The 14,542-nt window shown below is 37.6% G+C and overlaps 1 protein-coding gene across 2 annotated transcripts in view; it reads right to left on the bottom strand.

Moving 5' to 3' along the window:
• WDR37 (WD repeat domain 37) overlaps window positions 1-14,542 on the bottom strand; it is a 60,326-nt gene that overhangs the window by 31,377 nt on the left and 14,407 nt on the right. For both annotated transcript variants that reach the window (XM_080917867.1, XM_080917866.1), the window contains exons 3-9: window positions 13,681-13,777; window positions 10,867-10,962; window positions 10,534-10,598; window positions 6,725-6,860; window positions 5,152-5,223; window positions 3,246-3,290; window positions 1,456-1,532 (exon numbers count right to left, since the gene is read on the bottom strand). In XM_080917867.1, coding sequence (XP_080773993.1) covers window positions 1,456-1,532; window positions 3,246-3,290; window positions 5,152-5,223; window positions 6,725-6,860; window positions 10,534-10,598; window positions 10,867-10,962; window positions 13,681-13,777 — 588 coding nt within the window. The remainder of the gene's footprint in view (window positions 1-1,455; window positions 1,533-3,245; window positions 3,291-5,151; window positions 5,224-6,724; window positions 6,861-10,533; window positions 10,599-10,866; window positions 10,963-13,680; window positions 13,778-14,542) is intronic.

The raw sequence follows: 14,542 nt of genomic DNA on the forward strand, positions 1-14,542 counted from the left end.
ACCCCACCCTATGGTCTCATTTAACCTGAACTACTTTCTTAAAGATATCACCTCTAACTAAAGCTACATTAGCATATAAATATTGAGATGGCACAAACACCCAATTGTGGTTTGAATAGGAATGGTACCCCATAAACTCATGTGTGTGAATGCTTGGCCAACACTAATAGGCCTTGTTGGAGGAAGTGTGTTACTGTGGAGGTCTTAGAAGCTGAAACCAGTTCACTTCCTGCTGCCTGTGGATGTATAATTCTCAGCTCCTTCTCCTACAGCATGTCTGCCTGCATGCTGCCACCATGCATTCTGACATGATGATAATGGATCGATAAGCCAGCCCCAATTAAATATTTGCCTTCTTAAGAGTTGCTTAGGTCATGGTGTCTCTTCACAGCATAAAAACCCTAAGTAAAACACCATCTACAACATTCTAACCCTGTGCTTCCAAATTACAGAGCTCTTTTACACTGAAAAATATATTTATTCTATCCCAAAACATCAACTCATTTGAGCATTAACACTAAAGTCTAAAACACTTCTTAAAATACCATTCAGATTGGGAGGTCTACATGAGAATCAAGGTACACTTCCTACCCAGGGAAAATCCTATCTAGCTACAGACCCCAGAAAACTAACACGTCATATTTATATAAAATACAACATTGCAGAAGTTCAGGACAGGTGATTCCATTTTAAGAGAGCAAAAGAAAAGAGTGGAAGGATAACAGGTTCCAAACAAACCCCAAGTCTAGCAAAGCAAACTCCATAAGATCTAAGTCTCAACAGCAATGCCCTAGGGATCCATTATCTTTAGATGCACTGAGGTAGCATCTTCACCAATGACAGCTAGCTGGGCAGTCCCACCCCTGCTGTGGCATCCTGCCCCACCCCCCAAAGAGTGGCCAGAACAAGTGTCACAGGCTTATAATCCCAGCTCTAAGGAGGGTGAGGAAGATTGCAAAGCCCAGCTTGGGTGGGGGTACAATGAAACCATGTCTCTTTAAAAGAAAAATAGAGGGAGAGAAAGAGGAAAATAAAATAGAAAGGCAGGGAGGATGAAAACCAAGAATCCAGCCCTTTCAAAATGAGGATGAGCCACCTCAGGACTTAAGATAGGAGTGACTTTATCACTAAATCACTTTCAGATCCTTGTTCTTCTGTCCAAAGGAAGACACGTGTTCATGGCCAGGCAGTTCCATTTTCTGGTACTTAGAGAACCCAGCACGCTGATAGTCTTCCTCCATCTCACCCTATGTTCTGTTTCCTTCACCCCATCTGTCTGCTAAGGTGGCTGATTAAATTCACAGTTCACATCTATACTAATCTTTTAAAACATAGGTCAGCCAAGCTACATTCAACCACACCAGATACTATCAGCTTATTCTAAAATTCGAAAGTATCCAGAGTCCTACATGAATAGACCAACAGAGAACTGTCAGAGTAACTAAGCATGCTTACACTAGTGTCGGCAACAGGCTGAGGTGTTGGAAGCTGTACCACATATCTCCAAATATGAGCAGTCTGATCTCCAGAAGCTAAAGAGACAAATGGGGAAGATTATCCACAGGACACACAATGTATAAAACGTGCACTTTCTTACACTTGTGGCCAAACATCAATCATGCATTTTTAACTTACTGATCATTTAGCAAAACAAATAACTTTATTTAAGTAGTATTTCAGACTGTACAAGGCTATTAATAGAATACATGTATAAAATTATGATTATTATTGCTATTACTAAAGAAAATATTCCCCTTTTGAGAAAAATTTTGAAGATTAAAAAATAGAGAGATTTTAGTCTATGTGATAAGTATTCTATTGCATTACACTTATGACTATAACAGAGTCTGAGATGTTTCAGGGAAAGTGAATGACACTTTCATCCATTCATTATTAGTGGGACTCTACAGTAAACGGTACTAATGTTCCTTTTAGCACATTTGTGTTGCTTTCCTAGTTCCTGAAGCAGAAGTTGGCAAGAAAATGCTCTGACTAGGGATGAAAGATGAAGGACAGCTACACAGGGCACTGGAGACCCTCCTCTCCAGAATGGTTATTCTCACCCCTCACCAATGGTCTGCTTCCCATCATCACTGCTGCAGAACTTACCTAAAGACGTTACCATGAGCTGAAAGTGCATAATGGCCAAAATCAACTGACCGCCCTGCCAATTTCTCTTCAATCAACACTATGTAAGAATTGCAGTCTAATTTTCTTTTCTCCTTTAGCTCTCTCAAAGTTTCTATTATTTCCTTTTTTAGATATCACTTGGTTTCACCTCTCTTTTCTAAACCTTTGATTGATATCTAAACATGTGCAACTGCCACTGGTCTAACATATTCTCTCTCTACCAACTGTACAATAAACCTTCAGGGTCTTCCCCACTTTCACTCCTCAGATCTGTACTAAGGTAAATCTCCGCTATAATCACTTAGGACTGGGAACATGATCCAGAGAATCTTCCCACAATATCCTCCCACATGTGAAAAGTCTCTGCCACAATGAGTCGTCACATAAAGGACTCAGTTGGGCTTCTTTAATACTTCACCTACACGAGTACTCACCCTGTCATCTCAGCCTGTAGACTCTGCATGTCAGCAGAAGATGGCCCATGTTTTGGGAAATCACAGGTATGTCCCTGCTTTTATAAATGAACAGTCCTGTCCCCTTACCTCTACAGAGACATACTTTCATGCTACAAAAGCAACATGAGCAGAGACAGGTGCATATGGACTTTTTCAGAGTATGCCAACCTCTGACCAATCAAAGCCAACATATATTCTCCAAGATTATCATCTATATCCCAAAACATAACTCCACACCTGACAATTTTATAAAAAGAATCCTCAGCACAAAAGGTTACCTTCCAAAGGCAGCAAATGAAGCTATGTTTTTATTTGTTTGATTAGTTGGTTTGGTTGTTTTTTGAGACAGGGTTTCTCTGTGTGGTCCTGGCCATCCTGGAACTCACTTTGTAGACCAGGCTGACCTCAAACTCAGAGACCCACCTGCCTCTGCCTCCCAAGTACTGAGATTAAAGGAGTGTCCCACCACTGCTGGAGTCAGCATAAAACGAGATACACACAAGCTACTAAAGCTTAGGTGAATGACCTAGAGTAATTCATAAAATATCTAACGCTCATAAGTAACATACATAACTCTGATAGCACTAACAAAAGAATATAAAATTAAGTATTTTAAGATTATTAGTAATTTCGTTCAAGAAAGAAGAAAAGCCAACATACCAGTAAGAGCCAACTGCTCTGAGGGATGGAATTTTATAGAATTTACTGCAAAATAAAAATATTACAAAAACAGACTTAAGATAACAAAAATATGATACTGATACTAACTATTGTATGTATTACCAAGTTAATTATAAACTTAAACCTCTGATCTGATTAAACTATGAATTAGTTATGAGTAAGTTAGAACAGAGGCATAATAAAAAAAAACTAAAATATAAACTAACTTGCAAAATTATAGGATATACAAGAAAGAATATTACCAATCTTCTTTATACACAGGTTAAACAATTTAGAGTTAAATTAAATCAGTATGAACAAAGAAAACGAGGTTATCTGACAAGAAGCAGAAGCAAACTGTAGTACAGACAGTGGCCTCACCTGCACCTCTCCCAGCTTACAGAGCCTGGATTTACTCTACACAGATGAGACCAAAGGAGTCTAACCAGACTCAAGAAGGAACGGGGATTCGACTCTGTCCTCTCATTTTCTCATCCACCTTCAGAACACTCAAAGGTAAGTTTTGACAGTGTTTCCTCAGGAAGCTTTCGTTTTCTTAATAAGAAAGCATAAGAGACTCCCAGAGCCCCAGCAGCCTTCTGCCTTCCTTCTCTGTATTCGATGGACCATCTTAATGGATGGTCAGCAAGTTAACAAGCATGCACCCAGCTCAATGGGACTGGTCAGGTACTAAGAAGATTTTAGGCTCTTCTCCCTACTTAGGATTTTCCAGGTTTTAGAATAAACTGAAACTACCATTACTCTAACCAGGGAGCTAAGAAGAGCCAACCTTCATGACTCTGCTTCACAAAGAAGATGCTGATCCCTTAGACAGAATGTTGAAAAAAAAATCTACAAAACCTCAAAAAATTATATCAGTGCAATTTTACTAGCTATGCTTTTAAAATAATGGCTTACTAAGGAACTACATTAAAAAGAGAGCGAATTCTATTTACTTTCAATACTGAGCTATAAATAATGTAGAACTGGTAAAAATGTTGTCATAAGTATTAACTGTAAGCTATAATGCTACAAATAACCAAATTAATTTAAAAGTAAATGCAGAGGGGGTAGAAAGATGGCTAAGTGGTTAAAGCTTCTGCTATTATCATAGAGAGCCCAGGTTCAGCTCCCAGCATCCACGTAGCTGGGAAGCACAACTTCTTTCCCTAGGAGACTGCTCATCACTAAATCATATTATGTTCTAGCTTTTGTCTTGTTGATTTCTATGAATTATTAAGATTTTCAAAGGCACAGTGGAGAAGAAATCACACACACACACACACACACACACACACACACACACACACTTTCATGGACCTAAGTGCCCAACATCAAGCCTATCTATCAAAGCTAAGAAACAGTGGAGGGGAGTGAATAGGTAGGCAGCCTTGCACAAAGATTGGATATAGACATTCTAGGCGGAAGAAATTTACATACATTTAGGGGAAAAGTACAAAAATAAAACTTGGTCAGAACACTGTTAATACCTAGGTATAACTGAAGAGGCAGAAAGAGAGCTATTATAAAATATTATACACTACATAGTCAAACACAGAATCAGAGGGAGATTGACCAAAGTATTACAGATTAATCTCTAACACATGGTTTAGAGTTATAAATAATTAGAAATAAATATAAATAAATACTATAAATAATTAGAAATAAATATAATTATAAAGCTATACAATGTAGACTAATACATAATAGCACTTGATCATTAAGCTTTTTCCCTTTATTATTCATAATCTCTAACTACACTACACTGTACCCTGACCACTAAAATATTAAAATTTTATATCAAGTGTAAAACTTTTACCAATACAGTTAGTACTATGACTAGTTTTAAAAAGAACCAGGTGAAATACAGCTCCTGATTATTGTGCTCATTGAGGTTAATGCTTACCTGAGCCCACGTGGCCGGCATATTTGACAAGACATTTGCCAGTCTCTATGCTCCATAACAAAGCTGTGTGATCTACAAGATGAAGAAGTCATAGCTTAGTCATTACTAGTTTTATGGTCCCTTTAAAAATGCAGTGATAATCTAAAACTGTTAAGTCACATCACCCCTAACAGTTATTTTTATTTTTATTTTATGAGAATGGGCATTTTGTCTGCATGCATGCCTTCTTATGCAATACCCTTGAAGGACAGAAGAGGACACTGGGTCCACTGGCACTGGACTTAAGACAGTTGTGAGCTTCTGAGTGGGTGCTGAGAATAGAAAATTGAGCCTGGGTCTCTGGAAGAAAAGCTGGTGCTCTGAACCACTGAGTCATCTCTCCAGTCCCCAAATAGTTCCTGCAACTTTGATTCTACTACTTTGTACAATTCAGCTGACCTGAGAAAAGTCTCCACCACCTTCAGAGGGGCCACAGAACTGGAAAAGGACAAAGGGACTTGGTGTCCAACTAGAGCATTACACCAAGGTACACAGAAGCCAATTATTAGAGCTTTCCAGAACATCTTATAATTCTCAAAATCAATTAGTCTCCAAACTGACTTCCATCCTGTGAAGTAATGGCTGCTCCTTGTATGTTTTCCTCTCACAGGCACAAAGGGAAAAGAAAATGTTGAGAGGAGTTGCCAAATATCTAAAGGAAATTCCAGAAACTGTAGAAAAAGTCATCCCCTCTTCTTTTTAACTAGGTTTCTGTGTTCTTTTACTTTTAAGTCAGAATCTAGTGAGAAAATAACTTCTCACAAGCTAAGAAAGCAGTTTTCAACAGCCAAACATCATTTTCAATTTTAGTTAATTTTATCTGAAAAGGTAGTATGTTAGACTAGACTGAGTTTTCATAAACTATGGTGCTGGTGAGACCTCCGACCCCTGAAGAGCAAACTCCTCTGACAACAAAACAGGAGAGCGAATATGCATTTTTCTGTTGCTAGCATAACACTTCCATTGGTGAAAGAAAAATGACAAACCTGCCCCCAAACCAGAAGCACCTCTGGATAAACAAGAACAAAGCCAAATTAAAAAAAAAAAAAAAATCCCACCATGTTGTTCCTATGGCCCAAATACTGATAATACTTAGCTAAAGACACCTACACCCTTCCTCAAAAACAAGAGTCCAGCCTTGGCAGTGGCATCAACCCATAAGACTACTACAAAGGAAGACTACAGGTCTCAGAAAAACAGGTACTCCCAAGTCAAAACAAAAGCTTTTCCTTTCCTTTTTCCTTCTTTCCTCTTTATTTTTTTTTTTTTTTTTTTTTTTTTTTTTTTCTTTTTTGCTTGAGACAGTGTGACAAGATCTTTTATATCACAGCCCATGCTGGCCTAGAACTGGAGTCCGCTCTGCCTCCAGCAGGGGTGCTGTGGGACTTCAGCACATCCTGCCACAGTGGATCCAAAAGCTTTAGCTTTAATGACTCTCCAGCACACTGTTGTTTCCAGGAACTGAAAATGACTTCCATCAGCTGTCAATCAAAGTCATATCTTAATACGCCAGCTGCAGTAGTGTCCAGCTCACCGGCAGATGCTGTCCCAAGAACTATAGGCTGTGTCCTTGCAACACTGACATCCCAGATGCCATCCCTGTGGCCAATATACTCCTTCACAAGCTGGCAGATGGCCCTTGATGTAGTAGTCTTAAAGCTGGAGACAATCTAAATTGAGAAGAAAAGAAGCACTTTTAAACACTTACTAAATTAAATTTATCTGAGTTAATGCAAACAGCAAAAAGACATCTTGAAAAAATATGTATGTTACTTAATAGAATATTGTAAACACCACCAGAATATAATACAAGCATGAGCAGAACTGAGATGCCTCGAATGGTAAGACTAGTCTCACTCAGCTTGCTATCAGAGGCTTCAGATTCATTTCCCCACTCCACTGGTGGACAGAAGTCAGGTAGGGAGCTAGCGTCTTACTGCAGAAGAAAGGCTCAATGGGCCTTGTAAGACAATCATCCCCAATTCTCACCAAACACAATTCCCCTTCTTTAAAACATACACAAAAAGAAAGAGACAGTCAGGGAGACAGAGAAAGAGAGACAGGGAGAGAGAGTCATAGAAACCGAGAGAGATAGTCAAAGAGGGAGAATCATACAAAGACCAAGACCAGACAGAAACATGGAAAAGTTGAGGAAAAAAAAAAAATACCCCAGCCTAATGACACTAAAGAGTGTGTTCACAAAAGAACTTTTTTTTCCCTGAATTTGATCATTTTACACCAACCACAAATCAAAACAAAAAAAAGCCCATGATGTAAGAAGAATCAAAGACCACACTTGTAACAGATGAGGAGGTTTGGTAAAGATTGTTTATTGAGCACTTGCTTGAAGCCACGTGCCACACTAGATGGAGACAGTGAGAGATACATAGGCCTTTCAGAAGCTCGCACTCTAATGGAAACAGACATGAGGTGATACAGACGAGGAACACAAAGTAAGATATTGTCCCATTTAATGACACATAACAAACGACTCTCATTTCCCTCATAATGAAGAGTATAAAGTGAGGAAGAATCTAAATGCAAAATTTTCTTTAAAATTTGTAGTAGTGAAGCTGCTCTCAGATAAATGTTAAAGTTTCAACTGTTTAGTAAATCAGAAAAAAATAGAGAATAATGAATCTATAAAATCAAGCAAGAAAAAAACAAAATCAGAATTTAATGAATTCATACAGCTTGCTTTTTAACAATTCTGCAGAGCCCAGAACATGTATATAAATTTACTCTTACATAAATATATGCAGATACAATCTATTACATCAATTAGGAATGTGCTTTCAGATTATCCCCAATACAGTAAAGACAAAAACAGAAAGCTCAATGAAGAGAATGACATTTTACAAGTAATATAAATCAATTCTATTTACTTGGTTTATACTTTACAGAAAAAAAGAAAAGGACTTGCTCAAATCTCAAACCCATCATTGTCAGCTTACCTTTCTGAAAGCTAGCCTCTCTCCTAAATCAACAAAAGCATCCCTCTACAATGCATATGAGCTTCTGCTTACAGAAAAACCACTGAGATCCGAACATATTACATTTTAGGGGGAGGGAAGTAACAGACCACATGAAACTTGCCACCATAAGTGATGGTAAATAACATTTTCCAAGTCTCTCAACATGTAAATATAAAGAATGCTGGTATAAGAAACTCCTGAGCCACATCCCTTACCTATCCCACTCACAGGGTAGGACGGAAGAGCACTACCATGGAAATACAACTTTGTACTTTACATACAGGCTAACACGATGCTCATAAACACTGTGGCATACCATCTCTCATGCTACTTCCATATGCTCATTATGCTTAAAACAAGAAGAAAAAGGAAAAACACTGACATAAGCCAGGGCATGATGGAGCACAACCTTTAATCCTAACAGTCATGAGGCAGAGGCAGGAGAATCTCTGAGTTCTAGGACAGCCTTGTCCACATAGGGAGTTCCAGGACAGTCAGGGCTACATAGAGAGACCCTGTCTCAATAAAAAACAGACAAACAAAACAAACAAACACTGACTTGGTCAAGATTACAAAGAGACCCAACGACACAACTGAATTACTAGAAGAAACATTTGGACAGAACAGCAGCAAAATAAACAATGGTATGATGTTTTCCCATCACCCTAAATCATTTTAACTAGAACACAGCCTACAGCACTTTAAAGACAAATCAGAAAGGCCTCTTCCACTACAAAAAATACTTTCTAAAGAATATTTACAAACATTTCCACAGGTTTCTTTAAAGTAGTTTTCAGAGTGGAGTGTCTCCCCATCCCACCCCATAAGCATTAGCAATCAGTCATGAGCTGCCCGGGGAAGGGGAACCTCTGCGGGTCGACGTCATACACTTCTGTGCTCCCACTGTCTCACCAAACATGCTACTTGCCTTTCATGGCTCTGAGTCACAAGGAGGGCAAGTAATGAATCTAGATTGTAGCATGTTCTTGTTGCATTCGTGCTTAGCTTTAATACCAAGAATCCATGCTGTGGTACAAATCAGAATATATCGTTACCAAATTATCTCTTCAATTTGGATGTCGTGCGTTTCATTATTTTTTAAGATGAGTACATACAGTGTACAATTTGCTGTAAAGTTTATAGGAATATGCTTCTGACATATTCTAATCCTAAAATGTCTGCCATTAAATATTGTAGAACTCTAATATATTTTAAAGCAAAGTACTATTGTGCATGCCCTTACCTTTGTCCAAACCTTGTTTTTTATTGCTCATGGTAAAAGACTGCTATATATAAGCATATCTTCCTCTACTTCAGAAATAACCAGAAAGTTTTAAATCATAAGACCACACATTGTATACACAGAATTGTAGTAAGCATCAGAATAATCTATTTAATTCAAGATAGTGTAACAAAAAATGAAGAACATAATTTTGCACTTCATTTTGAAGGAAAACTGGTTAATTACAAATTCCAAAAGTAGGATGAACTAGACAGTACAACAAACAAAAATCCAATGAAACAATTTACATTCCAGATGTTATCAAAGCACACAGTAAGTAGCAAAATGTCAACAATACTCATGTTCTCTCCTAAAGAAAAATTACCAAGAATTTTTAAATAAGGAGAGCAGGCAGAAAGGCCAGACCTGCCCTCTTAACTCAAGTTTACCTCAGTGGTCCTGCCAAATAAATGACTGTCAATCCAAGACAATGAATTGTAAAGATGAAAAGCTAGTAATATTTACGTAATTATAGTACAAATTTCAAATTTTCCTCTCACATTTAACCAAAGGAGTATACATACATTCACCAAAATTAATTAATTTATCTTTTATATATTCAAAATACTCCAAATTAGATATGTACAATATTACCTCAAAATACTATTATACAATAGCTTTCCAAACAGTTAATTCTGTGCCACTTCAAGTCAGTCCTAGGCACTGCAAAGGAAAACTCTGTGACCACCCTACAGACCTTACAAGCAAGCCCTCACCTCCTTCTCATACTTAGAAAATAGAAAAATAATAATAAAAATGTAACTTTAGCCAGATAGAACTTTCACCCTACGTATTTATCCATTATCTATCTCTCTAAATCCATATACTTTTTAATCAAGCCAATTAGCAAATACAAAATATGTTCTTCTAATGACAAAAACTTGTTAATGCACAGTACATCGATCTCACTGACGTTAGAATCTATGTATTTAAGCATCTACATACTGTAGCCATTGGCAATGGTTGTTTCTAGAAATCAGACATTTTCCTATTACACATTTCTAACTGAAAAATATGCAAGTTAAAGTACACATCTGCACACCGCAAGCACCACATGACTGGCTCCAGAGCCAGTGCCTTGCATACCTTGCTGGTGGAAGCCTTGTAGGTGGTCTTAAGCTTCTGAGAAAGCTGACTAGTACTGTGACTGGCTGTGGAGACAGAGAGGACAATCAAACACCTCAAACTCAAGAAGCACAGCACTGCAACGTGCAGCTATGTCTTAGAAAGGCAGAAAAACACCAAGACATGGGGACACAGCAGCACTAACGGGGACCCAGGCTCTTTCTCATCTGACCTGTACATGAATTATGTATTCCAAGTTTGGCTGATAGCAGAGAGCAAAAGAGTCAGTGTCCTTCATGAGAGCCCAGTTGCCTTAATAAGTACTCTACATGCAATACTTCATAAATATCTTACCTTTTGTTTTGAGCTGGCCCTTGCTCAATTCTGCCCCATCGATTGCTTGTCCTTCACCAGCTAAACGTTCATTTAGAGTATCAATTTCTCTGCGCACTAGAAATAAAAACATTTTAATATAAAAATATATTTATCATTTATAAACTAAAATACATATGAATGTTGAATTGGGACTGTCGAACAAAGATGTGAAAACTATTTTAAAAACAAGGTGATAGTTTATACTTTCCAAACAATCAAGCCATCATTCCATGAACAAACAGTCAGGGTTGAGAATGTGCTTAGCCAGCATGAAGCCGGGGGTTTCATCCACACACCATACCGACCGACCGGCTGTGGATGCCTACACTGTCAGCACTTAGAAGGTCAGAAGTTCAGGGTCATCCTCGGCTACATTTCAGGTTTAAGGCCACTCTGGCCCACATAAGATCCAATTTTAGAAATAAATAAATGAAAATTCACTCTTCTAACCCTGTGAATATGTTACTGTCAGAGTCTTAACCACACCACTTGCCCACATCCACATTTTTACTCAGCACAGCTTCCTTTTTGCTAGTTTCATGCACTTAAGAACATTCTGATACTGTCTAAACTTCAGTAAAATATTTATAGAGTTTACCTGTGGATACTGCAACTGAGGAAAAGCATAGTGACAATATGTAACTACTGGTATATGACACCAGAAAAATCTTCAATTGAGGATTATGTATAACAAACATTTTAACATTCCAAAATGAAAAATTAACACAGGATTGGCAGTGTCATGGGAGAGAAACACAAAAATTGACTATTGAAAATAATACAGTAACTGAGGATACAGAAAACTATGGTCCTCCTTGCTACCCGAGGACCTAAGGAATGCCCTCAGGTATCCTCACTATCAAACAGAGAAAAGACTTGCCCAGGGAAGTGACTGGTCTAAAAGTACCAAGTCCTAACCTGGCACAACTAGGACCTGACTTACACACATGTCCACCTAGCTCTAGGGATTACATGCTATCCAGAACACCATGAAGCCTCCTGGGACTGCAGGATATGTAATCAAAGCTTAAAACAAGTCAAGGTCAGGAATAAGCTAAGAACAAAGGCTCTCTATCCAGCACCCAGACTAAGCAACAAGGACGTTATCTATGGGCACCAAGAAGCTACAAAACTCTCTAAATGCTAGACAACATAAAGTCAAAGCACCTTCCAACATTAGTAAATTTTTTTAAAGATATCTTTAACTGGAGCGGGGGTGAAATGTTTGTGACAAGAATATCTTAAATCACAATAAAAACACCAAAAATATTTCAGTTGTTAAAACTCTGATACTTAAAAAACTACCCAAAATCAGATGCTATACGTGGTACCTATTTTGTAACAAAGTTGGAATCTTTGTTGTTCTTCTAAGTTCTCGAGATAAAGGTAATGTGGAAACCTCCACTATTAAAACATAGTTTCCAAGAGCAGAATGTGAAGGACATAAGATTGCATTTACTTCATGCCTGATCTAACCATAGAAATTAAAGGTGCAAAGCAGCCTACAATTTAATTGTTGCTTATTAGTATCCATGCAATTCTTAGGGAAAGCACAAAGTTCCGTGATAGGTCATTTAAATGGTATTCACGTTATAAACACCCCCATGCAAACTACCCAGTAACAACACCAAAAGGGATGAAAGACACTAATTTCCCAGTTGTGAAGCATTAACAAATCTGGTCTCATCTAAAACTGAAAGACTACTCATGCTCAAAAAAAAAAAAAAAAAGTAATAATAATAATAATAATAATAATAATAATAATAATCAGAAGAACTCAGAGCAGAAAAAGGGGGGGGCAGAAAAATGTTTAAATGGGCTAAAGGGTTACATAAATTTTCTTTCTTTAAGCATATATAAAATTTTATACTTAAAAAAACTAAAATGAAGCTATTTCAAAATTCTTTTGATTTACCTTTAATACATCAACATATTTTTGGAAATTTTTAAGAGAGGATATATTAAAGTTTATATAATTTATGGTATGTTTGGTATATAAAAAATGAAATGCATTCATTTTATATAAAACTGCATTTTGATTGTTTGATCTGGTAACCCCCTCAAATATTCTCAGGGCTCTGCGCTATGATGCCTGTTAGTATATTACCCTCTAAGTTCAGGGGTTCTGCAGGTAGGAAGGTTACCCCGGAATATCTAGGGGTCCAAATTACATATTCTTAGAACTAGAAACAGACAGAAAGGCAAGTCAGAGAGGAAACAAAAGGAACCAGCACACCACCAAAAGAGATGGGCACATGAGCCAAAGGCAGTGACAAAGGGGCCTGTCGTAAAAGCACAATTAATGCATTCTGTCACTATATAAAATAAGCAGGAAATGTATGTCCCTGGAGGTTCTAGAAAGGAACACAACTCTGCCAAGATTCAAAATCATCCTGGCAAAAATCACACTAGGTCCACAGAGCTGTAGAATTTTTTTTTATATTATTTTAAACGTATGGGTGTTTTTCCTGCATTTATATCCATAGTCTACATGAATGTCTAGTACCCTCTGAGGTCAGAAGAGGCCATTGAATCTCCTGAAATCAAAATTACAAACAGTTGTGACTAGTTGTGTGAATGCTGAGAACTAAATCCAGAACTTCTGTAAGAGCAGCCAATGTTCTTAACAGCTGGCCCACTGCTCCAGCCCCAATAATATGATTAAGTCAGCATGTTTAACAACAGAATAGAAAGTGAACAGTGTAAGGGATCTCAACCCACAAGCATTGTTCTCAAAGACTTCGATGGATAGGAAATAATTTCTAGAAATACATTAAGATAGGAGATACTCACATTCTAAGTTTTCGATGTAAAGATTTTCAAATTCTCTTTCTATCTGACCAAACAGTTCCAGTAGTGTACTGCGAACTGAGGATGGCAGTTTAGAATCCTGTACAAGAGAAATATTTGTTTAAAATAAATGAATAAATCACTTAAATACTAGACAACAATGTTTTTTCAAAGCGAATTATTGTTTGTCTTAAACTCTTTATAACATCAGATAATTTATTTCTTATACATATGAAGGTTTCAAGAGTTTAAAATTTAGCTAAGGACATAGCTCAGTGAGAGCATGTACTTAACATGGATCCAATCCCTAAGACTCAAAAGAATTAAAGATTCAAGTGTCTGCAAAGGAAACAATTATCAAAATGTATTCCTAAAGGAATAAAAGATTTAAGAGTACAAAATAAGATGACTTTTCCTTTTATGCAACAGTTCCCTGAAGAAGCCATATATGTGCTACAGATCTTAAAGCCTAACTGAGAACATCTTAATGTGGAAACAGAATGTTTCAGACTGAAAACCCAAATGATCTGGAGCTGCCCTCAGCTCTTTTTAACAGCTATGTACTGTCAACCTCTGTGTCTATCCAACATCCTGACTGCTGGGTGATCCTTTTAGATAACCGTTGAACTGCACACCCCTCAAGCATTCGCCACACCCACAGCTAAGACTGTCAGAACATCCGAAAGCTACAGCAAAGACTCCCCTGCTCTGCTGTAGCCTGCGTCCCGATGTCCCGAGAATACATGTGGGTTAGTGCCCCAATGTGTAATATTCTTCTGTTATTTGACTACAACAGGTCTGTACCCTCTTCCACAACAGAATGTGTTATACAGGTGAACATGGGCCTTGGTCACACACAGTAGAA

This window comes from Micromys minutus (assembly GCF_963924665.1).
Source record: "Micromys minutus genome assembly, chromosome: 6".
NCBI classification, from domain to species: Eukaryota; Metazoa; Chordata; class Mammalia; order Rodentia; family Muridae; genus Micromys; species Micromys minutus.